Below are 27,754 nucleotides of genomic sequence, written 5' to 3' on the forward strand. Positions count from 1 at the left end.
GCTCACTCCTCCTCAACTGTGGCTGTGTGGTTGCCCGTATGGGCAACTGTAAGTGCCACTGAGCTGGACTTTGCTGTACCACATTGTGCAAGTGTGAGGGAGGCTGTAATGATGAAGAGTGAAACCAAAAATCTTTGAATAATACATGATGTTTAAGTATGAATTGTGTTTTGTGTTATTTGACTAAAATGTAATATTGATCCGTAACATGGTGAAAAGCCTAATATAACTTTTCACTGTGGCATAGTTCTGAAGTTGTGTTTATTTAAGGCCTCAACAATGGTCCTTTTGGTCACAACATGTGATTTTTGACACTATAGTGATAGTGACCTGTCCAATCAACAAAGAAAAGCATACCTTGGAGGTAAAAATATGGGTCTAGGGACCTGAGTATTTCAATGTGACTTTTTCAGAGATATTGACAGTTTATGAGCTAAATATGACTATGATACTACATAGAAATGGACTTAAAATAAGAGGAACATATCAAAATTGGATTCCTTGTATCAAACAAAGTAGAGAAAATACATTATACAACAATTTAAGACTAAAGGAAGCTGAGATTTTCTCTTTTCGGCGGGGGCCATTTTGGATTTTATGGATAACTGCCACTAGGGGGGCCACCCCAACTTGTATCCATGGATTTTTGAAAACCTTAGGCCTATACCTAACACCCTGCCAAAAATCAAAAACTTATCCAGAAGTGCCCAATTTTCATGAATTGCATCCTAGCTATAAAGAAAATGTTGACTTTCACTCGGTGCTGTTCACCGACAGTAACAAAAAAAGTGTCATAACGTTATAAGCATAATGCATTGAACTGAATAGGCGCATTATGTAGCCTCATAACAAGACTTCTCAAATTCAGAAAATTGCATTAAACTAAAATCCGAAGACATTGTTCTCTTTGTTAGATATATAGGGTAGTTGTCATATAAATGCTGTAACGAAATTCGAAGTGTAAATATACAAACTTTATGTTGAAAGTGTAACCGCGACCGTTTTCCATAAGAATGAATGTAAAACATACCCTCCAAATCGAGAATCGAATCGATTTAATACCTCATTACTTATTTATGGGTCAATTCTGACATTCCAATGTCCGTCATGTATTAGAGACACCCCACGGTGAGAAAAATGTGACCCCCATGTATTGTCAGGCATCTGCACTCCACAGCAAGCCTCTAACATCACGTCACACGCTGCTAGTCCATGTGCACACAATGGTTATGAATTATTTCCACGTTTGTCCTTGGCCTCCAGGATGATGATTAACAAGAGGGTTTGGGGGAGGCAGCACAGATTTTTCAAGACTAAGCTTATGAAGTGCTAAATGCAGGCAACTTGTTTAAATTGCAATGGAAAAGTAATCCCACATTCCTTCACTCAAAAGCTGTGATGAAAGGGTATGATCCCCTTCGGATGCACCGGGAGCCATATTCACTGATGATGATATTATTGGGATCTGTGTCCTTTCACACATGCCTGTTCTTCTGTCTCCACGGGGGTCCATGATGAGCTAGGACCCCCTGGATCCCCCTCACAAAGCTGAGGCAGGCAAAGAACCCTATCGTCACACCTCCCCAATTCATAGCCCCCACTGTGTGACACCATTCGTCTTAGTTAGAGAGGGGCTGGATTCTATAATTCCCAAATTAGCGATTGTTCCATGTGCAAACATGCTGGGTGTGTTTCTTTGGGCACACAAAAGGATGGTGGCCCAGCGGGGACATCCCTTACACTGGGACGCCCTCCTTCCCGTGCCTGAGCTGCTGCGGCCTCCTGTTGCTGACTACAGTCTGGCCAGATAAGACGACTTGTTGCGCATACAAAAGAGTCATGCGGGTGACCCCTTGCCAACCCCCCCCCTGAGGTATTAAAGGATCCATCGCTGAACTAAAAGGAAGGCCGACGTTCCTGTGGAGACAGGGAAAATGCAATCTTATTGCTATGGAGGCTCCACTGGAGTTCTTTATTGGATGGCATAGATAGGAAAATAATGCCCTATTAGATTTAAGCCAGTGTTTGTTGTAGATAATATGAAAGCTGCTTTTTAAAAAATTTATCTCACACTGAATGAGACACATCTAGAGCGATGCGTCAGGTAGGGATGATGAATAATCTCATTCCAACTGAAAGTGCTTGATACTTTATCGTACCCTAACAGTATGCCAAGGTCAAGTGTTGTGTAGAGAGAATTAACTCAAAAACATTAACATAATACATAATTACATGGCATATCTTTATTTCTTAATTCTTTCAAATACAGAGAAAGAGAAAGACATATTTTGTATAAAACATAAATAAAATGAATTCTTTGTCTGAAGCAAACTATATCTGTGTTGTGAATCTGTGAAAATGTTTTGTTGAGAACACATACCATTGTCACTTGCACCAATTGACACAGAACCACCAACCGTAATCTGACACCAAAGCTCACATCTGCAGTTTTGTGTCCGATCAATATTTTGTGAGTCTCATAGCCATCGAAAAAAATACTAAATTGATATCAGACAACGTTATTACCATTGGTAGATCATAGGGTAGCTGTGATATAAATGCTGTGACGAAATTTGAAGTGTAAATATAAAAACTTTATGTTGAAAGTGTAACTGCGATGTCCATTGGAATGCATTGAAATGAATGAAGTACAGATCATGTAGCCCCCAACGTGACGTTATCACCAAATTGCGTAAAAAAACCCTGCTAATACTAAAAACTACAAAAACTGGCATTTAACACCATTTGGAGACATTTTTAAAAATGATATACATATATTAAGTGCTTTATGTACCCATTAATCAACAGTGGTGGTTAACCTGCAACACACGCTTTAACTTGAATAGTGGTGTTGCGTGGAAGTGTATAATATCTGAATGAATGTGTGTTTCTCAATGTTATAATCTATACAACTGTATACATGACTAAATTTGAATGGAGCTGGCTGGGCATTGAACTGGGCTGAATGGACTGGGAATATATATATATATTTTTTTAAATGACCTGTATGAACATGGATTCACTTTCAAATATGTGCAGTGTATTAGCAGTAACAGTATAAGAGCAGAATAAATATGAATATGTAATATGAACAATGTATGAACAGTACAGTTATGTGCAATGTAGTGGCAGTATCATTATAGTAGTAGTAAGAACAATATAGATATATGCAGTGTATTAACAGAATATATTACAGAAACTGAATAAATATGGATATTTAGTATGAACCATATAAACATATATGTACAGTATGTATAGCTATGTGCAGTGTGGTAACAGTACCATTGTGCAGAAACAGTAACATTATAATAGTATTAAGAATAAGTGTATGTGCAGGATGAAGAGCAGTAGAATATGGCTATGTATAAGTGTAATTACAGTATGTACATTTGTAAATAAACAGACACTATGGATGGGATAGGTACAACACATAGGTGTTCAAAGCAAATGCTATTGCATTGTCTGTGGACCTGTTTGGCCTATAAGCAAACTGGAGTGGATCTAATGTAGAAGACAGGGAGGATGTAATATCTTTAACTAACCACTCAAAGCACTGTAACACCCACCAACGCAATAACTTCCCACCAATGTAATAAACCACCAACTAGGGGTGTAAAGATTAACCGATACGTATCGGTATCCGTTTTTAACATGTAAGATACGGCTACATCGATACGTGAAGCCCCGTATCGGAAAAAAACTGAAATGAACCGGTCGTTATATCGATTTACTTGTTATGAATCGGTGCACAACCTTTTCTGCTCGCTCAGACTCATTTACGTTCCAAGCAGCGCGATACGATTCGCATCTAGATACATGGGCACGATTCAATACAAGAAAAGATACATGTTTATAAAAAACAATTCAGTACGATTCGATGCGATGCGATTCGATGCAATTCGATGCAGTTCAAGAATGGAAAGCATTCTGAAAGATTTTTTATTATTTGCTCAAGGTGCACATTAATTTTATATCATCAATTATCATGGTCATGGTTGTCAATTAGGCAACAAAATATGTGAATATGATTATCTAAACTGAGGTTTGTTTCATATACTGTATTGAAATGAAAAAAGAATAGTCTACATTTCAGTCAAGCACAGCAGCCAAATATAACATAAAAATACATTTTTATAGAGTTTACATATTTTATAGAGTTATATCTGATTGTTTTCATGGAGCTGTAGCCTTGTTGAGGTAAGACAATACCGAAATAAAATAAAACAGTGCTTAAGACACTCTTGGCCTTTTCTCATATAGGTCTAGCCTACCCTACAAGAATAAAATAGGCCTACAAATCAATGAACTCTCTGGGCTTATTTTGTTCCAACAGTAGACCTAATGCAGAAACCTAAAATGCCACAAGTCTGAGTGAATATGAACAAAATCATTGGCTAATCATTTATGCATCGTTTTAGCAGCAAGGGCCAAATTATTATTTAACATTAAGGAAATCCCTTCATCAAAGGTAAGGCTACTGTACAGACTATCGTTGCTGTTTAGGAATGCTATAAGTGCTTAATTTCGCTCTGGATTTCGAAAAACAAAAGCCGACCGAGTGCAAGTTGTCACATGGTTAAGTTGCAATAGATGTATGGGTAATGAGGTCATTTGACAACTTTGGGCAATGAATGTAACCAAAAACGAACTGCATTACCCACAATTCCGTGCCACGTGCAGTTTCAAAACCGGAAGTGGGATGAACGCGCTGCTTGGAACGTAAATGAGTCTGAGCGAGCAGAAAAGGTTGTGCACCGATTCATAACAAGTAAATCGATATAACGACCGGTTCATTTCAGTTTTTTTCCGATACGGGGCTTCACGTATCGATGTAGCCGTATCTTACATGTTAAAAACGGATACCGATACATATCGGTTAATCTTTACACCCCTAGTTTCTACTCTTCTGACTTATGTTTTGTTAATAAATCGAGGTGTCCCAATATACAGAATTAATGGACAAGGCAGAGGCAGAGGCAGAGCAGATCTTCTTGACTTTAAGGAGATAGGTAAATTACCCCCAGAGCTTGAAAGGCTAGATGATGGGACTGGCATAGAAGCCACACTCAGGAGCAATGGGACAAAGACCTGCCGATTAAAGTACAACCAAACAAAGCTACAGCGACGGTGCAAGTCATTAAAAACGGTGAAGGACGCTGTGCCCATGTGCCAATGTTCTGGTAAAGTTTACACAGAGCATTTTTGTACAGGAAGATTTTACCCAACCCAAAACTAATTGCAACAGAAATCATTTTTGGAAATCCAAGTGGTGGAATTGGCATCATTTGTGCATCTAGGTCAAAGGCCAAAAGGCCAGTAAAATGTACTTATGGCAGTTATACTGAACTTATTGTACATTGTGATATGCTAATTAGGTCTTTTTTTCCATAAAAGGATGTAACTTGGTACACTTGTACAGTGTGGAGCTCTGAACATTTTCAGATATAAATCCATTATCAAAAATCCTAATGGTCGCTGAGGTACATAAAAAAGAACCAATTTTGACCTCATGCTACGTTGTGATAACCTGACTCTTGCCAGATGCATTTCGTTCTGCCTAGCTTCACTCATCCATCTGGGACCAATCCATTGGAGTGTTGCCTCAGAAGGCTGGGCCTAATCAAAAAATGCTTGCATATGATTGAATAAGCCACTTGTCCGTCATCTATTGACGTGCTATTTAAACCACTCACATCGAAGCCAACCCGTGACGCTGATAACAGTCTCACAGTCGCTTCTACGCTGTCACATCTATGAAGCTCCCGCCCTGCGTCCTGATTGGCTGTACCATCAAATCTGGTGCAGAAATCACTCTCAATGGAAGAGGTCCCAGATGGATGTGAGTGAAGCTAGGCGGAGCTAAGCGGAACGAAATTCATCTGGCGAGAGTCAGGTTAACGTTGTGATTGTTAGAAGACGGAATGCTGAGATGGTTGGAGAATGTGGGAGTCAGCAAAAGGGCTTTGAATGTCAGGCATTGAAAAGAAGTTGCTGCAGTGGTCTTTGACTTGTACTATTATGACCGGCGCGCTAACAAAGTGGCGGTCATATAGGTTTAGTCAGAGTTTTTTTTTCGGATTTTTTTTTTTTTCCTTCAATGAATTTTAGTCAACGATTTCCAGGACACTTTGATCTTTTGCCCACCTGCTGCATTGGGCCCTCCAAAAAGAGGTAGGCCGTACACAGTTATCTGTGAATATCGCGAGAATTTCTCCAATGTAACTTGTTCTACACCAGACCTAATGCAAAAAATAAAAACATTTCTACATATATAGCGGTCACATACCCTGAAAATGAACGTTATTAGTTTTACAGTTGAATTGATCACCATGAAGGATAATCCAGACCAAACGTGACGATTTCGCTATATACTATGCCTATTTATACCAGCATGCAAAATTTGAGCCTCCTACATTTAGTTTAGTTCTTGCACTATGGGCTTGTGAACTTTGACAAAAAAAAGAGGCCGAACAAAATCGACACCCCCCTTCCCCCATAAAACTGGCTCTATCTTGGAAAGTATTGATCTTACATAAAAGTAATTTTACAGTGTGTCTCCTGGATAACATAGGTACACCTGGTAATGTTTTCAGAATTTTTTGAGACTTAAGTGCGTGGGCCCTGGTTGAATTGACGTGGAATGACCCAATACGCTTTGTGCTGAGTTTTAGATAGCCAAGACAGAGCCCTAAGTGGCTCAAGTTATTTGAGCAAGGACTAGGACAAGGACGGAGCATTAGCAAGATACATAGAGTGGTGACGCACACTTGTAATGACATGCTGTGCCTCGTCAGTGGCGAAAAAAGCAGTCAACTGTGATGTTAGCCATCTGCTGCCTTATGAATTAATTGCCGGTATTGGCAGGCTAGCTAGTTTAATGAATGGATCTTCACCGTCTTTGTCCCAAATAAAAGTACTTATAGTCATCTAACAATAGGGCCCCAGATCAAAAAATGTCAGAATTATACTTAAAAGTTTATTGTAGGAAATAAAAATGTCAAGTGGTTTTCCTTCAACACATTTATTCACATACTTTTAGGTATAAAACAGGGACAGCAAAAAGTATGTGTAAGGACAGTGTGAAAATCCCTTTAGCTTATGACAAAATATAGAAAAGCAATGGAAACAGATCTTCAAAGGTGAATGCTCATAAACAAATGAACTATGTATAGGAAGAGGGATGTCACAATTTTTTCTGTGATGGTTAAGTTATATACAGTTTAAAGTGCATAATTAAAAATTCCTAAAGTAAATGGGGAATGTGTCCACCATCACAGCCCTGGAAAATAAGACACATTGTTTTTGTAAACCACTGAGGAGATTAAAACATAACTATAAAAAAAAAAACTGTACAGATGTACAGTGTCTGCATTTATAATACCAGAACTAATAAAACACTTCAAATTATATATCATACACAATACTTCATTAGAACTTACATAAACCATTGCTTATGTCCAAAAATTCACTTTGGAATAAAATATAATACTGATTTATAGAAATTTCCATCCCTCTCTCATGCATACACACACACGCGCGCACGCACACACACACAAAGAGAGAACACATCTTAGCATCATTACTATATTATACTGATTCTGATGATTTGCTTAACCAGAAAGCAGAGAAGAAGAAAATGAAGCGGTGCAAGAAGCCAAAGACAACAACGACAAAAATTGACCCTGGTGGACTCTTTTGTGATACAAATGGTATCAAGGAAAGAGGTGAGAGTGAAAATAGTCTTTTGTACAGGTGTGGTGATGGGGATGCTTGAGAAAGGGTAGGACACTGATATCTGTGGAATCTGCTCTGCTTAAGAACACGCATCTGCTTATTTTTTAGGGTACTTGGGTACAGCATCTCCAACACAGTCCACTTTGCACTTGGATCCCTCAATGTTCTGCAGTAACAGTTCTGTAGCAATCAGCTACCAGCTCAGCCAGTCAGTTCCACTGGCAGCTCTCTGCTGCACAGTGCCTCCCACTGGCGAGCCAGCAACGAGATCAGCCTCTCTCGGCTGTCTGGCGCTGGCACAAACACACACCACTGCACCTCTCCATCATCTGGTCCTACAGCAATCGTTGTCCGTACTGCTCCCTCTGCAGCAGGCTGCTCAGAGAAGTGGTCCATGGTGAGGTGGCACAGCAGGTCAGGCCCTGCAGGCACATCATCGAACACCAACGTGAGTGCCTGGGGGTAAGTCTGGTATCCCATAAGCACACGGTCCAAGTCACGAATGCGCCGTGCATCGGCCAACCGGTATCGTTCACGTTGTGGTGGCTCCTTGGCAAAGTGAGGCAGTGGGTAACTGATGTGGTCTTCCTCCAGCAAGAAAATATCAGTTGCAGTCAAGATAAGCGTCTTAGGCAACAGGAGAGGCTGGGGGGGCTGTGAGGGTCCTTGGAGCTGAACTTCAAATACCAATAGGTATAGTAGAATGTGAAAGGAACGAGGGGGCGAACCCTGTGGACCTTTCCGTTCTGCCACAACAAAGGTCAGGTCACCTATCTCCTCCTCACTAGGGTAAACAAATTTAACCTTACTGGAGTGGACCAGTTCATAGTTTTCCATTTTACCTGTAAGACAAAACAGCACAGTCAATCCTGTCCATAACACTACACTGTATGACTGTACAGCCGTAAAAGATTGGAAATACAGAAATAAACTGTCCTGCCCAGATAAATTTCAGTCTGAAAAAGTCCATTTACGACAGTAGACTTTGAATAATTTATCCAGGAACCCTGACAATAATTATAAACACGAGATTTAAAAGGAGCTATGTTGATATCTGTAGGCTTTAAGTTGTCTTAAACGAAGCAACATAGCACATGCACAAGTGGTGTTACAAGAAAACTGGGGACAGCACTGGGATTTGCATGCCAACTTCAGTGGATATCTGGACAATACAGAGCACAGGTATTTTTCTGATAACATCCAAACTGTTGCTATTTCTAGGTAATTTCTGGATGTTTTAAACTACAAAAACTCCACATAGCACCTTTTAACTTAATTGTCTTTAACTGTACCTGTGCTTTTGTTGCCGAATTGTGCATAGAAATCCTGCTCAGAAGGCTCAGGAGAGGGCACCTTCTCCAACAGTGAGAGCACAGTCATGAGCTGCTGCAGGAAACGATGGGTCCCATAGCTGTCTCTGCTCAGACAGCTGATGATGTGGTCTGCTGACTGACCTGTTTCACCACAAAAAAAAGAAAGAAAAGGTGTCACAAAACACATAAGCATAATCATGTGTTCGTTGCCATGGCGCCGCCGCGTTCGGATGCCTTTTTGGTTGCTCCACCTAATTTGTGCTTATATTTACTCTTTTACCTTTTATTAACCCCTAATTTTTTGCACTTTTCCACTGCACTGATTATGTATGATGGCGTTACACTCAGAAACATCGGAAATGAATTGCCTTTTTTTGTTTCGGGATGTTTTAATCGACGATTCTACCTGGCCGACTGAGATTTTCTGAGAACCATGGAGACGCATCTCGGCGCAGAAGGAAAAAACACAGAGGAAAACGAGCCGGGGCCCGTAACAGATTGAGGAATAGAGCTCATAGGCCTCCACTGCCTAGCATTCTCCTAGCCAATGTCCAGTCTCTTGTGAACAAGATGGATGAACTAAGAGCGAGGATACAGTTTCAAAGAGACATCAGGGACTGTAACATTTTATGCTTTACTGAGAAATGGCTAACTGAACTTGTACCGGACTGTGCCATCACTCCGGTGGAGTTTTTCTCTGCTGCTCGCTCTGACAGGACTGAGGAATCTGGAAAATCGAAAGGTGGTGGTGTTTGCATCATGACGAACAGCAAGTGGTGTGATCCTAGAAATGTCACCGTTCTCTCAAAGTCCTGCTCGCCTCATCTAGAACATCTAGCGATCGTCTGTCGACCCTTCTACATGCCCCGTGAGTTTACTTCGGTAATATTCAACGCTGTCTACATTCCTCCACAAGCCAACACAGATGAAATGTTAAATAGACAACACACGCACCCTGAAGCTGCGCTTATTGTGGCCGGTGATTTCAATGAAGTACATCTGAACCGGTCAATGCCTGAATTTATTCAACACATTCACTTCCCTACACGTGGTGACAACACACTGGATCACTGCTACACACATTTCAAGAACAGTTACAAAGCTAAGTCTCTACCAGCTTTCGGAAAATCAGATCATGCCGCTGTTTTCCTACTGCCTATGTACAAACAGAGAAGTCAGAGGGACCCCCCAGTGACGAAGGAGGTCAAGCGCTGGACTGACCAATCGGAAGCCAGGCTACAGGACGCCCTTAGCAACGTTGACTGGGAGATGTTCAAGACGAACTCTGCTGACATCAATGAGTTTACAGAAGTATCATTGAGTTACATCAATATGCTAACTGATTCCATCATCCCAACTGTAAAGATCCGAAGCTTCCCTAACCAGAAGCCATGGGTGGAAAGAGAAGTGAGAACGGCATTAAAGACACGCACCATCACTTATAATGCTGGGCTTATTTCAGGGGATATGACGGATTACAAAGCAGCATCTTATAGTTTACGTAGAGCTATTAAAGATGCTAAGCGGCGCTATAGAGACAAAGTTGAAGCTGGAGGGTGATCCAGCACGAGTGTGGAAAGGACTCCGAACCATCACTGGCTTTGAAAGAAAGTCCCCTCCTATGATGAATGTGAGTAAAGCCCTCCCTGATGAACTTTATGCTTTTTATGTTCGCTTTGACATGAAAAACACAGACTATCTTGCACTAGCTGCAGCATGTGAAGCAAATGAGGATGCACCTTTCTGTGTCTCTGAGGTTGATGTGAGCAATGCCTTTAGGAGGGTTAATTGTAGAAAAGCTGCTGGACCGGATGGAATTTCTAACAGGGTTTTGAAATCCTGCGCTGCTCAGTTAGCTCCTGTGTTCACTTATATCTTTAACACATCATTGGCTCAAGAGACAGTTCCTACTTGCCTCAAGCAGTCTGTTATTGTTCCAGTACCGAAAAACAAAAGTCCATCATGTCTGAATGACTACCGCCCAGTAGCCCTGACGTCTACAGTGATGAAGTGTTTTGAGAAGCTTGTGAAAAACATTATCTGCTCATCCCTCCCTGCCTCCTTCGACCCCCTCCAATTTGCTTACAGAGCCAACAGGTCTACAGAGGATGCCATCTCAAACCTCATGCACACCACCTTAACTCACCTGGAGGAGGGGAATGGGAATTATGTGAGGATGCTGTTCATTGACTTTAGTTCAGCATTCAACACGATAGTACCTCTCACCTTGGTCACAAAGATGAAGGCCTTAGGACTGAACACCACCCTGTGTCACTGGATATTTGACTTTCTCACCAACCGTTCACAAGTGGTTAGAGTGGGGGGTCTGACATCTGACACATTAACCATCAGCACTGGTGCTCACCAAGGCTGTGTTTTGAGTCCACTGCTGTACAACATCTACACACATGACTGCAAAGCCAACAGTAGTCATACCTCCATCATCAAGTTTGCAGATGACACAGTGATTTTGGGCCTGATTAGTAACAACAATGAACAGCTCTACTTGGATCAGGTTGATTAGGTGGCACTGTGGTGTCAATCTAACAGCTTGACACTGAATGTCAATAAAACCAAGGAAATGGTAGTGGATTACAGAAGGCAGCAGCAGAACTACAGTTACACCCCACTAATGATCAGTGGGCAACCTGTAGAGAGAGTCACAAGTTTTAAATACCTTGGTGTCCACATTACTGAAGACTTAACATGGACTGTTAACACTCAATATGTTCTGAAGAAGTCCAGACAACGACTCTACTTCCTTCGTCAGCTAAGGAAATTCAAAGTTTCTACATCCATCATGAAGGCCTTCTACACTTCAGCGGTTGAGAGTGTTCTAACTGGTAGCATCATCACCTGGTATGGGAACTCCACAGTTAGAGTTTGTAGTACTCTGCAGAGTAGTGCACTCAGCTGAACGTACTATAAGAACTCAACTCCCTGCTCTACAAGATATCTATTCCAGAAATGTACTCCTAAGAGCCCAAAAGATCCTGAAGGACTCTTCTCATCCTAACAATGGATTATTCCTACCGCTGAAATCAAGAAGATGCCTATGTAGTCACAAAGCCAGAACTGAGAGACTCAGGAGTTTTTATCCCCAGGCCATCCGAACTCTGAACTCACACTATACTGACTTTGCACACATTCACTCCTCAGCACTCTCAAACATTTCCCAACTCTGAACTCACACTATACTGACTTTGCACTCATTCACTCCTCAGCACTCATGACCCCCGCCCCCCCCCCCCCCCCACACACACACCTACATGACTTTTAGCACTTTTACATCCCTCTCCCTATGCTACAGACCTTTTATTTATATTCGTATTTCATCACACGTCAAAACACACACACACACACACACATCTGACTTTCTCCAACTTTTGCACATCTCCACATTCTCCTCCATCCATCTACCCATGTCCTTGATTGCCTAGCCCCTTGAGCCGTGGATCTGCCCAAGGTTTCATGCTTGGTGTAAGGGAGTTTTTCATTGCCCCTGTTGCTCTTGGGTGCACCTTGTTGGTGCCCCCCCCCCCCCAATCCCAATCCTCCCCCACCTTTCTTATGCAGCCCTTGCCAGTTAATCTACTAAACCCCTCTTCTACTGCACTTTTTACCCCCCCCCCCCCCCATAAATGCACAAATAGGCTGACACCAGACATAATTTCACTGCATTTCTTACTTCCAGTAACTATATGCATGTGACAATAAACTTCCTTGTATCCTTGTATCATAATAGTAACATAAGCATGATAGTTGCTACATAAACAACCGGTCACCTTTATTCTGAAATAAATTGTCTAGTTTAACATACTATGAGTACTGCATGTTACATGCTAACTAGATTAACAAACAAGAGTTTTCTGGCACACTAAGGGCTGTACGACAAAGTTATGTTTAGGAGCAGTTTAGGAGTATCTGTGTGACATACCCCTTTGCAAGTTCATTGTTTTCCTTTTGTTTCTGCACCTGAGTTGCCTTGGTTCTGCAGGAATTAGGTCTCTTAAAGTCATGCTACAGGAAACCATGTTTTCTTGTTGGCTTTGAAATAAGATATGTCAATGTGACTAGGGAATGTACAAAGCTTGTCAAGGTAGATCATTCCCTTGAAAATTACTGCGTTCATTTATTATGCTACCTACCCTGTTAACATTAAACTGCAAATAGCAATCTGAATCAATGAGATAGAGCTAGGGGTGGGCGATATAGACAAAAAATAATCTCGATATTTTTTGTGATTTTGATGATAACGATAATTAGTCGATATTCTTTAAACAATTGTTTTTGTTAAAGTCTGAGTTACTTTACAGCTCATTATTTATGAATAGCATCATTACAATAATAACCCATAACCTAACCTGTGACTTTTTAACCAAATCAACCACCAATGCATTGTCACTCTATGACACATTTCCAATTCTGCCCCCACTTGTGTGTGGCAATGACATGGTCTAGCCAGCTACATTAGAGAAGTTGAATAGGCCTAACAGTTTCCCAAGAGAAAGTCTGAAGCTGAAGTTCCTTTCAAACCTTTATTCACTGTAAAACTAAGAGCAGACCAACAGAGTAGCCTACATCTCAGTTATTTCGTTCTATGTTTTGTTTTAGAGCAATCACGTAGGCTAGCATTCCAAGTTACAGAATAGAAACTAATGCGTTAGCTTATGGCTAATGTATATGAGAAATCCCATAGAGATGCTAACGGTTAATAGATATTTAGAGCGAACTTCAGTCCATTTACAAAAGAGTTACATGAGAATAGTTATTTGTTTACAACTGACTATTAAAATACTCAAAGGCTAATGTTTTCTCTCCATATAATACCGTGTAGGAAAAAACGTCACTGTCTCATCAATGCTACTTGAACAGAAGTAGCCGCATAAAATCCCAAGTAGGCTACTCTCTCTGCACAAAATAAACATTAGGCTGCGTGGGACAACGTTGTGACCCACTAGTGATCACGTGACACTTGCTCTGCTGCACTTCTCCTGCATAGCCTACCTCCTGGGAATGTATGTCTTCAGTGCGTGATTTCGAGTGTTTTTTCCCCATAAGTAATTTAAAAACTCGATAATGTCAATTTGCACATCGTTAAAACAACAATCACGATATTATCGCAGACAATATATATCGCCCACCCCTAGATAGAGCTATAAATCAAAATAAAAGCAGTTGCAAAATCATGACATTTGAAAATGAGCCAATGGATTTTTTCAATGAAAAAAACCTTGCAGAGTTTACAAAAGGGAATTTTATAAATTGAATTGAAATTAAATGTCAAAGTGCATGGCATGACTTATTTAAAGGTAGGCTATTTGCTAGTATTAGGTTTCTCCAGACCCCCTAATTTTGGTCTATCGGTACCATTTGAGGGGAATAAGTCTCAGTGATTTTTGACAAGGTATTTCACCCTAGATTAATTAGATGTGATGTGATAGCATTGTATTTGGGGTAGCTTTTTGTATTTTATCAGCCAGTTTATGTCCATTGTATGGCGGGGTAACGTCACTTCTGTTGATGTTCAAACAAAACAGAGAGCTAGCTCGCTACTCCCTCCCCCTCCCTCCCGTGCAATTGAAACTCTCCTAAACGTGCATCTCGTTGATTATTTGTTGGAACACTTTATTTTGCCTTTGAGAGGTTGGCAACACTTGTTGAGTGGTTGGCAAAAATTGATTTTGTGTACAGATCTTGGAGACTAGGCTGCCTACAGAGACAAGTTTTTTTTTGATGGCTTGCATATGGGGAAGGCAGCTAAAGGATCATTAGGAAATATTAGATGAATGTGATAATTTATGTTTGGTAAGATGCCATCACTTGGGTGTTATAGGGTGGTATAAAGTCTACCAAAATAAAGGTCCAATATTAGATCTGATAAGGTAGCATAAAATGCACTTGTTTACATACACGTCCATGCCAAATCAGTAACTGTATTTGTGTGCCCATGTTTTAGGGACATTGAAAATGGACCTCTTGGCCAGACGGACCTGCAGAGCAAATCCCAAATTTGCCAAAGGTTTGTATGGGTATTCCCAGGCTATCTAAATTGCACAGAAATCTTGTAAAAGAACGAAAAAAATAACGGTATTAACCGGTTACCATTATTTTAGATAAACGATTCTGTTCCGGAACATACATTTTTTTAAAGATTCTGGTTTCGTTTCTGTTCCTAGCAAAACATCAAAAGTTTCTGGTTTTCGTTTTCGTTCCGTGAACCGGTTCAAAGCCTTGCCCTTCACACTAATTCACACATGTGAATTAGTTTTGTAAAGATAATCTCTGAAGACGATGTGACAATGTAACATTACACTATTAGATGCAACTAGTAGGCTATTGCACAATTGCTGTGAAGCAATTTGTGGTTCTTCTCGTAGGGGGAGAGCGAGTTTGCCGTAGATGTGAAGGGTACGGCTGAGAAGCGGCCTCATTCTCCATATAACAATTTAGTTTCCCATGAAAATTACTTAAAAGCTTTTATGTTTAAGGTAGACACGTGCATAGGATGCCTTTAAATCAAGGCTTTAACCCGGATCATGAAACGAAAATGAAAACCAGAAACTTTTGCCATTTTGCTAGGAACAGAAACGAAACCAGAAACGTTATCATTATTTTATGTTCCGGAACAGAAAAGATTTTTTAAAATAGTGGTAACCGGTTAATACCGGTTCTTTTTTTGTTCCTGGGAAAGTTTTGTGTCTTCAGTGAAATGGTGAGGGTCACCACCTGTCACCACCACCAGACAGACAGAGCTTGCCACTAGCAGGCAATCAAAAGGCCTATTAAGTCTCCAAATCTCAATGATTTCATTTCACCTGTTTTCTCTTTTTACTAGGCCGTGACGAACATTGTTGGAAAAACCTAGCATTAACATTAAGGCTACAGCTTTAATTTATTTGGATAAACATAATAGTCCTCATTTTGGCATTTAGACAATGGGAAGGCATCCAAGAATCCAATATTACAGTACCCACCAAAAATATACTTTTTTGTTTGACCAGGAAACTATTCAGGCTAAAGGCTATAGGAAGACACTGGTGCAGCTTGTATAAAGCAAAGGCCTAGTGTTTGTTTGCTGTAGGATAGAGTCTAAAAGACAATATTGTGACTATTAATAGTCGTTTTGAAAGCATATGTATATTTTTTTCCGACAGCTGACATGGAACGTTATTAACCGGTTCTGGAACAATATTTTTTTGTTCTAACCGGTTCGGGAACGTCAATTTTAGGGTGGGAACCAAAACCGGAAACGTTAAAATACTGTTTCTGTTCAGAACGAACCAATTGGCAAAAAAATCTGGTTCAAAGCCCTGCTTTAAATATTGAGATTGGATAAAATGTGTTTTCTTCTCCACCATTATATATCTAGGAAGGAAGCGATCAAATTCTGTGTCATGATATAGTCCTATGCTATCGTCTTTGGTATGACAAAATTACATTTCATGACTTTCAATGGATTTACTGAATTGCATGATTTCTTCAGACCTGGAAAATTGGATTTTACAATTCCATGACCATGGGAATCCTGTTTTTTGTTTCTTCAGAAAACTATTTTCCATGTAAAACTGTGAGTGGCATTAATGGTCTACATTAAAACTTTCTAAAGAGGTAGCTAATGATGTGCAGTTGTCCATATAACAGAACTATTAATCAAGTGACTTACCCACCACTCTGAAGTACTGGTCAAATAGGCCCACATTAATGCTGTGCAGATCATTGAGGTTCATGGCAAAGCAGTAAGAGATGATGAAATCTGTTTCTGCAATCTCAGAAGGTTGCCAGCTCCATATATCTGGAGACGAGAAACCGCCACATGAATGAACAGTGAGATAGACTTGAGGAAAAGCTATGGAAAATGTAGATAGGAGTATTTGCACATCAACATTTTAATCATAGCTGCCTATGCTGACATGACATAGTGGCATTGAAAAAGTGACTTTATACTAGATCCCTACAAACAAACAACTGTTTTTGTATGGTATGATGCACAACAACTGTATCTTACGTGCTTGGTCACTTAGAGTGGAGGCTGTATCATCAAGTATGAAATAGAGGGCTTTGGTAGATAACATGATACAAGCAGTCATCTCCATTTCAGGGGACTTGTAGAACAGCACGGAGGACCAAATAATGTGCTTTAGCTCCTCATTCTCTACCTAAATGGAAAAAATCTGGTCAGCTTCAACAGCCATAAAACTGCATCAATAGTCAATATGAAAGGATAATAAAAAGGATAAGTTTGAGCATTCACGACTTACAACACTGAAGATTCAGTGGACTAGAAATAAAATAACTAAATTTATACAAGTGACCGAATTATAAAACCTTTGCATAGAATTTTAAAGGTATTTGTAAACTTTTTTTTGCTGAATTTTTGCTTATTGAAAGCTGAAGTATTTTCAAAGTACATGATATGAGAAGAATTTAATTAAGCATATTAATTAACCACCCACTATTTAGATTAAACCACTTGTCAGTCAAATGAGTGATGTAAAGAGGCTGTTGACTTAGTTTTAGGTGTTACCTCAGCAATACTGCTATGGAAGAATTCAACCAGCTCATCTCCCCTCAGACTGGAGAGGTAGTGGAGAGAGGGGGACAGGTTCAGGTGTGGTGGACACTGATTCTCCTCAGAGAGTTTCAGTATGAGTGCCTCAGAAGGGTAGTGCACTGAGAGGGTCAGAAGAGGCTTCTGTATTCCTTGAACACCACTGAGGAAGAATTAAAAGAGTGAGTAAAATATCTAGAGCAATACTGTGATCAAATTATGTTACATGTTTGACTTTGAAGGCCAGGTATGTTGAAAGATCTAGTTATCATACACACAGGTCTCATCATGACTAGTCTTCTAAAATGTCACTTAAACTTCAATTTCAAAATGAATATAGATGATTTCATCAAAAATTGTGTGGTAAAAGTGTAAGGCACGCACATCCCAGGCCAAAGTTGGATGGGTGCAGGATCCAGTATGAAAGTATCACAAGAGGAAAAGAGATCCGCACAACAGATAGCTCCCCAAGCTTGAAATGTCACACAATGAAAAAAGATTATGAATGGGCGCTATCTGGTGTGCAGATCAATTTGTGTGTACATCTTACATTTAGGTAGCTGTCTGTCAGCAGTGCCTTTTGCTCACCTGCTCCTGTACCCTTTTTGGGGGACTTTGGTGGGTGGTGAGCGATGACCAGACCTCCTGTGGCAGTAGCTCTTGCTCTGGAGGAAAGCCACGGTCTTAATGTCCTTCAAACCAGTACGGTACTGGCTGAACTGCCGCAAGAACAGGAATTTGTCTTGGGGAAGGATGAAGACTGTTGTGAGCTGCTGGGAGCCAGCCATAAGCTTCAGAATGTGTCCGTCATGGAAGCAGTGCACCGCTAGCGAGTTATGGCCAGGGCAGCCTTGTCTGGGACTCAGCAGCACTGCGGCCAGGGGCACCCGGGTAAGCCGTGAGCAGAGACGTGTACCCTGGCCCTCAGGCCCATCATGCTCTACCAGAGACAGGAAGTCCACCTTCAGCACACACAGATGACGGGGTGTGAGGAAGAGGATGCAAGGCACTGAGGCTAAGCCCTCTTCCACTCCATCAGTAGTCTCCACAGACTTAGACGGACACCAGTGTGAGAGAAAGTCAGCATGGGGTCGTGGTTGGCTCTCCGGGCCATGAGGGTCCAGCAGATGAGCGGCATGACCTACCTTAACTGCCCCGTCACTTTCCTCCCATTCCCAGGAGTGGAGATGCTGCCAGAGAAGCTGGGTCACAGACACCGGCCTGCTGGGCGCATTCTGCTCTAGCTTTGCCAGGCTCTTGAGCAGAGCACCCATCTGCGTGTGTACCTCCTTCAAGCCCCCACTATCTGCAAAGAAGTGCCAGCGGGTGGCATTAGAGCTCAACCTGAGTGAAAGGCAGGTATCGGGGACACAGAACCACAGCGCTTCCACATTCGAGTATGGCACAACCATTTCCACCTCAAGGCCCTCCAGCAACTCAGTCACAGTGGCTGGCTGCTCAGCACGGCGGATGCATAAAACAGTCAATAGACGCTCTGTCAGAACAAGACAGCAGGCTTGTTGACTCACACCTTTTCCCACCCGTACGCAGTGTGCCCACAACATTTTACTGATGTGTTGGTTGGCCTCTCTATCCACAGGCCCCTGTTCCTCAGCCTGTAATGGAGAAGAAGGGGAGGATGACAGCGCAGAACCATCCTCACTGCAGTCTGGCCCCATCTCAAAGTAGCCATCTCCTGAGTACTGGCCTGCTCCCTGGTTAGTGGGTTCAGAATTTAGGGCCTCTCCAGGGACAGTGGAGTCTCGGTCATTCTCCTGTGCGACCTTGCTGATGAGAGCAGACAACTGCTCACTGAACTCTGGGATAGCAGTTGTGTAGGACAGGAGCCAGCAAGGCAACACAGGGGTCTGCTGTCTGTCTGTCCAAAGGTTAAGGTCTTCTGCACAGCAGCAGCAGCTGATAAAGGAATGGAAGCATTAGAATCACAGAAGTGCCCTTCAACATCTCTTTACAGTTTATAAACTACACCTTCAGTTAAAACTCTCCACTTGTGAACAAGATATTCTTGGAAAAGTCATCAGTGATATTAAGGGATCCTAAAATAAGATATGACTTTACACAGCTCAACATAATCCTTTCCAATCAAGAGCCATCACATTGGAATCTCTAATCTAAGGAGGACCTTAACACTTTAAGACGCAGGACATGATTCTGATTCCTGTTAAAAAGTCAGTGCCATATTTCAGAAAGCGCAGTTAACCTAGTCTGACATAAACCCTGAATTTAAGGTTCAGTGAGCCATAACGACTTACTCTGAGTAAGGCTATATCACCCTAGATGTTTGCAAAGGAACTGCATATGGAATAGACCTACATCTTCAGAAACAAACTGAGGAAAACTAACAAGGAAATGTATTTCTTGGCACTCAAAATGGAGAAAACAAAGGCAGTCAATAAGAAAAACTGCATTTGAGATGGGAAAACTACAGAGAATTGTTTTTTGCAGTGTCACATACAGTGGGCATTACTTCAAATTGGCCGGCTTCACGCGACTTTAATTTGTATTTCTCCAGTGACGCTGCAACGACCCTGCAACAACCCAAACAACCACCAGATGGCTCTTGTTAGCAGGGTGTCTCTCTTAAAAAGAAATGGAGCCTGGAAAACCCTACACAGACTTCACTACAGACTTTAGCAGACTGGTTTAGAAATAATTTAATAGCCAGAAATATGCCTGCCCTGCCCTAATAAAGAAATATTTGGTTAACTGCGAGTGAATCCCGTTTGCAGCCGTAGAATAAATGTATACGCCCTGGCTGTCATTAGACGGAGGAGCGCAGTCTACGCACGACGCTGCAGCTCAGCGATTTAAAATGGCTCAAAACCACTTTGTATTAGGTTTTAATTACTCAAAAATAAAATTTTTAGAATCAGAGAATGAAGAACACGTCAGGTTCATTAAAAAGTAGTAGTCTTTCTATGTGTCACAAAAGGCTTCAGAGGGTGGGTTACAGTTAACACGATAGTACCCAAATTTCAATAGCCACAGAATGGACTTCGTTTGGTATGTTTTAGGAATCATTAGCCTACATGCTTTAGGCTACTTCAGCAGATTTCGTTAGTTTATTATTACCATTACTGACCACTAAGTAACAAATAAAAGTAGCCTATTGTCTTTTTTCAGAAAATGTATTTTCTTTCATTTCTGTAAATTGGACTTCTGTCCATTCTGTCCAAGAAGCACACATTGGTTTTGCCGTTCTAGCCCCTGACCACTCCCCCTCTTACAGCACAGCACAGGACCAGAGAAAGGCAGCACTGAATCAGTGTAGCACAACACGGGTAGAAAGTCAAGATATAAGGTGTTTGGATGATTATCATGTCTGACCTCAACAATATAGAATGCCTCTGTATGTGGTTTGCTTGCATAAAATGATTCTGCGGATTCTGCAACAACACGGCAACTCACACGGCGGGCAGCCTATGCAGTGGCTAAAAACGACATAAAAAATAATTTGTACTAAACTGACATTTCGAATAGCCCAGGCTACTTTGGACTGCCTTTAGACTACAGCCCGACCGATAAAGGATTTTGAAGGCCGATACCGATGGGCAGTTCCAGTGTTATGGATGTGACAATTGGACTCATATTGGTAAACAAAATGCCTTAGAGTGGGGGCAAAATTAGTATCAGTGAATTAATTTGCATAACTTTTAATGTAACCTATGTCCTCTGAATACTGAGAAATACTCAAATTTCATATAATCAATTTCATCCTAAGAATACAAGGCATTATATCAGCGTTATGGATGTGACATGAAATGGACACACTTTTGTGAGAGATTACAGGTATTCTACAAACTCTGTGAATTTTGAAGGAAACTGCCGAAACTATGATATATGTAGCATGAAGGAGACTTGAATGAACACAAAAAGTGTGTTTTTGAAACTATGCGTCATTTTTGTAATGCATTATGTAGGAAAAACTGGCGTTATGGATGTGACGGTTTCACGTTATGGATGTGACGTGTCTGAACCAGTCCTCGACAAACTACATAAAACACATAATTAAGTAGTGAATTTTGATATGAAACAATTGAACAAGTAATCATGAAAAACTAGCGATGAAATTATTGCTTCCTCAGTGCCCACTAAGATCCACAGGAAGAATCAGGACAATAAGTCATTTAAAATATAAAATATATATACATATATTTTTTTACCGTCATCAACTGAAACACCAGGGAACATGTATATACCTAGCCCTATAACTAGCCCTACCTGAACCGTTGCACCCAAGATGACAAAATATTTATGGTATGTTAGTCTCAAGAGCCCACATCAACCTAACCCATACCCACTCATTTGTGATTTGCACACATAAAGTACATGCACGCGCACGTGCACACACGCACACACGCACGCACGCACAGTCGCACACATACAGACAGGCAAGCACACACACACATAAACACATTCAGACAGGCAAGCACACACAAGAAGACCCATCCCCCTCTACATGAGCAGCCCCTGTGCCTCTCTGCCGACAGCGTGAAGAGGACACTTGCTGCTATCAACACCCGTAAGGCAACAGGTCCAGACAACATCCCTGGTCGTGCGCTGAAGGACTGCGCAGGGGAGCTTAAGGATGTCTTCACAGACATCTTTAACACTTCCCTGAAGCAAGCCATCGTCCCATCTTGTTTCAAAGCTGCCACCATCATACCTGTGCCGAAGAAAACTGCTCCATCCTGCTTCAATGACTACCGCCCTGTGGCACTGACACCCATCATCATGAAGTGCTTTGAGCGGCTTGTCATGTCACATATCAAATCCATTCTCCCCCCCACCCTGGACCCCTTCCAGTTTGCATACCGAGCCAAACGGTCTACAGAGGATGCAATCTGCTCTGCCCTCCACCCAGCCCTCACCCACCTGGAAAAAAGAGACTCATATGTGAGATTGCTGTTTATAGACTTCAGTTCTGCATTCAACACCATAATACCACAACAACTCATCTGCAAACTTGACAAACTGGGACTCAGTACCTACCTCTGCAACTGGCTACTGGACTTCCTCTGTCAGAGGCCTCAAGTAGTACGTGTTGGCAACAATACCTCAAGCAGCATCACACTGAGCACAGGGGCCCCCCAAGGCTGCGTGCTCAGTCCACTGCTCTTCACCCTGCTGACACATGACTGCACTGCAACCTACAGCAACAATCACATAGTGAAATTTGCTGACGACACAACTCTGGTGGGTCTCATCACCAAGGGCGACGAGACTCAATACAGGTTGGAGGTCGACCATCTGACCACGTGGTGCAGGGACAACAACCTCCTGCTGAACGTCAGCAAGACCAAAGAGATTGTTGTTGACTTCCGGAGAGGTCACACCCAACACCTGCCACTGACCATCGACGGTGCTGTGGTGGAGAGAGCGAGCAGCACCAAATTCCTGGGGGTGCACATCAGTGAAGACCTCTCCTGGACCACCAACACAGCATCACTGGCGAAGAGAGCTCAGCGCCGCCTGTACTTCCTGCGGAAACTCAGGCGAGCAAGTGCTCCACCAGCCATCATGACCACATTCTACCGAGGCACCATTGAGAGCATCCTCTCCAGCTGTATCGCTGTGTGGGGCGGAAGCTGCACTGAATACAACAGGAAAGCCCTGCAGCGCATAGTGAACACAGCTGGAAGGATTATTGGTGCTTCACTCCCCTCCCTGAAGGACATTTACACCACCCAACTCACCCGCAAGGCGACCAAAATTGTGAGTGATGCAAGTCACCCCGCTCACAATCTGTTTGATCTACTGCCCTCTGGGAAGAGGTACAGAAGCCTGCGCTCCCGCACTACCAGACTCACCAACAGCTTCATACACCAAGCTGTTAGGATGCTGAACTCTCTCCCTCCTCTCCCCCCTCCACCCTCAGCTACATAACATCCTGGACATTGGACCCACAATGGCCGCCTGCACCACTCCACTTGCACACTTGTACACTTTGCAACTTGTTGCTGTTGTCCTGAAAACACAACACTTCTGCTGCTCTTACATAACTTGCACCACTATGCCACTTTATTTCTTACTTAGGTCAAACAGAACTACCTCAGCCTCTTATTGGCCTGACTTTGCACTAGTATTTTATTTTATTGACTGTCTATGCACAATTTCAACCAAATTTTGCTGCTCTTATTTTTTCATTATATGTGCCCTCTTATTTACTTATTTACTTACTTTTTTGTTTACTTGAATGTTATGTTTGTCTGTGGACTTAAAATTGGTAAAATATGTCTTGTCTCCACCGTGGGATAGTGAGAAACGTAATTTCGATCTCTTTGTATGTCTGGAACATGTGAAGAAATTGACAATAAAGCTGACTTTGACTTTGACTTTGACTTTGACACACACACACACACAAACACCCACCCACCCACATGAATGCAGACACATAAACGCACACACACAGGCACGCATACGCATGTGCGCATGGAAACACAGGCACGCATACGCACATGCACACACAGACACACACACACACACACTCTTATAAACAAAAGCAAACTCACATATGCACACACTCATTTACATGCACATGAGTTGCAGGAGTAAGAGATGGAGACAAATTGACAAGCATGATTTATTTTTGCGAAGAGAATATGCAGGACTGAGAGGCTGTCCTATTTTGTACCGCTATGCGGTACATCTAGTTTATTGCTGCCGTTACTAATGTTACTCTGTGGGTATTAGCTACAGAGGACCTGACACTTCAAATGCTGGCATATTGCGTCACATTTAAAATTAAACTGTGTTAAGCAGACGTGAGCAGCAGGCTGAACAGATCTGCAACAGAAGGTTGCTATGTTAACTCCAGCTGCAAAGTCAGCCATCTTCACCAGCTAACACGATAATTCAGTTACTGTACAACAACAGTATGACAGTTACAGGAAGATAATCGCTCAGATTTTCGTTATTAGGCCACTTGAAAATAGGCTATGGCTAGGCTAATCACTGGAGGTATTTTAATATTATGGTTGTTTTGCTAATAGTTAGGCAAGGCCTCCTTGTGGTTTTGATCAACCTAATAATCTTTGAAATGTCAATTGTAGGCCTAAACACTAAGGTGAAATGCGTTGAAACTGACATGCCACTAGAACAGACGTTTTATCGGCTTTGAGGTATAACAAAGTCTCCAGTCTTGTAAATTCACATTATGTAACATCCATAACGTCACATCCATAACGCACCATTAAAGGTTTTAAAAGTAAGAAAGGTGCACAATTTGGTCATCACACTTTACATTGATATAAATCAGCTTTGCACAGACACTATGGACATTGTCGCATCAACACTGTATGTGTAGCATAAACTTTTCCTATAAAACGTTATGGATGTGACATGGCCATGGAACTTGCTGACTTAAAAACAAAAGCCTTACAAATGTAAGGAGTTGTGCTCTTAAAGGCAAGCTGAGCATAGACATTACTCTACCATTCCCTTGCCAATCTGGAATTTGTCAAATGACACAATTTGTTTGAACCTTGGGTCCATTTATCCACTTTTTAAATATGTATAATATTACCATGTGAAAAAATGTTGTTTCTGTATGGTTGCACACCATATTTATGATGTAAAAAGAGTGTAATTCTCCATCAAATTCAATCAGATCAGTTACAAACAATAAAATATAGACCTAAATGAAGATTTTAACAACAGTTCTATTTGCGTATGCACAACTTTTTTTTTCCATGTTAAGGATGACCTTTGCATGGAATTGCCCCGATACAAATATTTGTTAATTTAAAAATCCGATATTCCGATATATCGGCCGATATATATATTTTTTTTTTCAGAAACGCGCAACAAAACATTAACAGATTTCCCTAACTAGTTATTTGTAGTTATTTATGAGTATTGACTAAAATAATATGATAATGCATTTCAAAAACAAACTTGTTTATTTTTAAATAATATTATCACAGTGGAACAGAGGAACATCGAAATATATTAAAGTTCTGATAAATAAAATGTATAAAACTGGAAACTTAAGATATGAAACTTAGTCTTTTGAACAAAAACATAATAACAACAACCAAATCAAAGTTACCAGTATTAAAAGACTTTAGTAAGCTTTATAAATATAACTTTGAACTAAGACTTAATAATTACAAAAAATAATGATGACATTATTACTATCATCATCATTTGTATTATCATTAAACAAGATAAAGGTCACTCTTAAATGTTTGAGTGTGTGTGTGTAATAATTAGTCCCTATTGCCTTATAAGCTACCTTATAATTACAATGTCAGCTTGCTTATCCCTTTACCTGCACTTTCCAATTATTTCCATCAAGCTACATCAAACCATTTTCAATCATCAGTTGCTGCCTGCCTTCTAAAACCTACTATTTAGTGATCTAAATCTAGTAACTCGTTAATCATTAATCAGTCATTGGATTTCACACACGTGTAAAAGAAAAGCTAACTTTTATGCACAAGCTACGTTTTGCACAAGCTACTAGGGGTGTAAAGATTAACCGATACGTATCGGTATCCGTTTTTAACATGTAAGATACGGCTACATCGATACGTGAAGCCCCGTATCGGAAAAAAACTGAAATGAACCGGCCGTTATATCGATTTACTTGTTATGAATCAGTGCACAACCTTTTCTGCTCGCTCAGACTCATTTACGTTCCAAGCAGCGCGTTCATCCCACTTCCGGTTTTGAAACTGCACGTGGCACGGAATTGTGGGTAATGCAGTTCGTTTTTGGTTACATTCATTGCCCAAAGTTGTCAAATGACCTCATTACCCATACATCTATTGCAACTTAACCATGTGACAACTTGCACTCGGTCGGCTTTTGTTTTTCGAAATCCAGCGCGAAATTAAGCACTTATAGCATTCCTAAACAGCAACGATAGTCTGTAGAGTAGCCTTACCTTTGATGAAGGGATTTCCTTAATGTTAAATAATAATTTGGCCCTTGCTGCTAAAACGATGCATAAATGATTAGCCAATGATTTTGTTCATATTCACTCAGACTTGTGGCATTTTAGGTTTCTGCATTAGGTCTACTGTTGGAACAAAATAAGCCCAGAGAGTTCATTGATTTGTAGGCCTATTTTATTCTTGTAGGGTAGGCTAGGCCTATATGAGAAAAGGCCAAGAGTGTCTTAAGCACTGTTTTATTTTATTTCGGTATTGTCTTACCTCAACAAGGCTACAGCTCCATGAAAACAATCAGATATAACTCTATAAAATCTGTAAAGTCTTTAAAAATGTATTTTTATGTTATATTTGGCTGCTGTGCTTGACTGAAATGTAGACTATTCTTTTTTCATTTCAATACAGTATATGAAACAAACCTCAGTTTAGATAATCATATTCACACATTTTGTTGCCTAATTGACAACCATGACCATGATAATTGATAATATAAAATGAATGTGCACCTTGAGCAAATAATAAAAAATCTTTCAGAATGCTTTCCATTCTTGAACTGCATCGAATTGCATCGAATCGCATCACATCGAATCGTACTGAATTGTTTTTTATAAACATGTATCTTTTCTTGTATCGAATCGTGCCCATGTATCTAGATGCGAATCGTATCGTCTTTTACATGAGAGATTCACACCCCTACAAGCTACGTTTGATACTTTTTCTCTATGTCTAAATGTTCACTCCTCGCACGTCTAACTTACATTTTACAATGCAGGGACTGTAACTGGGTCATTCTACGAAAACGTGCCATTTTATGTCCCTCAAACAAAAGTGTCTTGCAAAGCTGAATTAACAATATTTTTTTCATAATTATTTTATATTTTAGGAAATATAATAATGGTAAAAATAAATTATTTACTATTTAAGAATACATTTTTTTTTTTAAAGGATTTTAAGCACTTTTCGTATTAGGAATATTGCAAAAGCTGTAAAAATGGCTTGTCCCTCGGTATGACTATCATTGGCTATTTAGGATTAAAAAAGTCAAATTATCATAAAAATAAATACATGTACAAAAAGCCTCAAGTGTTTGTTCATGGATCATTAAACAATTTTATTTGGAATGTTTTTAAAATTATGAAAAAATCAACATTTTACATTTGTCCCCATGTTGTCGTCAACCCTGTTACTTTTGGATAAAAACCCCTTTGGAGAAAATGAACTGTGCCAAAAGTTACATC

General features: G+C 40.8%; 1 protein-coding gene across 2 annotated transcripts in view; it reads right to left on the reverse strand.

Moving 5' to 3' along the window:
* Positions 1-7,005: 7,005 nt before the first annotated feature.
* Positions 7,006-27,754, reverse strand: part of nisch (nischarin) — a 51,256-nt gene continuing 30,507 nt past the window's right edge. For both annotated transcript variants that reach the window (XM_076269088.1, XM_076269087.1), the window contains exons 16-21: positions 18,187-19,515; positions 17,575-17,761; positions 17,056-17,206; positions 16,714-16,842; positions 9,027-9,188; positions 7,006-8,576 (exon numbers count right to left, since the gene is read on the reverse strand). In XM_076269088.1, coding sequence (XP_076125203.1) covers positions 7,936-8,576; positions 9,027-9,188; positions 16,714-16,842; positions 17,056-17,206; positions 17,575-17,761; positions 18,187-19,515 — 2,599 coding nt within the window. In that variant the 3' untranslated portion in view covers positions 7,006-7,935. The remainder of the gene's footprint in view (positions 8,577-9,026; positions 9,189-16,713; positions 16,843-17,055; positions 17,207-17,574; positions 17,762-18,186; positions 19,516-27,754) is intronic.

The sequence above is a fragment of the Alosa pseudoharengus genome, unplaced genomic scaffold (assembly GCF_046254945.1).
Source record: "Alosa pseudoharengus isolate Yale_2024_CS ecotype anadromous, Long Island Sound unplaced genomic scaffold, YU_APseudo_1.1 YU_APseudo_1.1_scf_5, whole genome shotgun sequence".
In the NCBI taxonomy this organism is placed as follows: Eukaryota; Metazoa; Chordata; class Actinopteri; order Clupeiformes; family Clupeidae; genus Alosa; species Alosa pseudoharengus.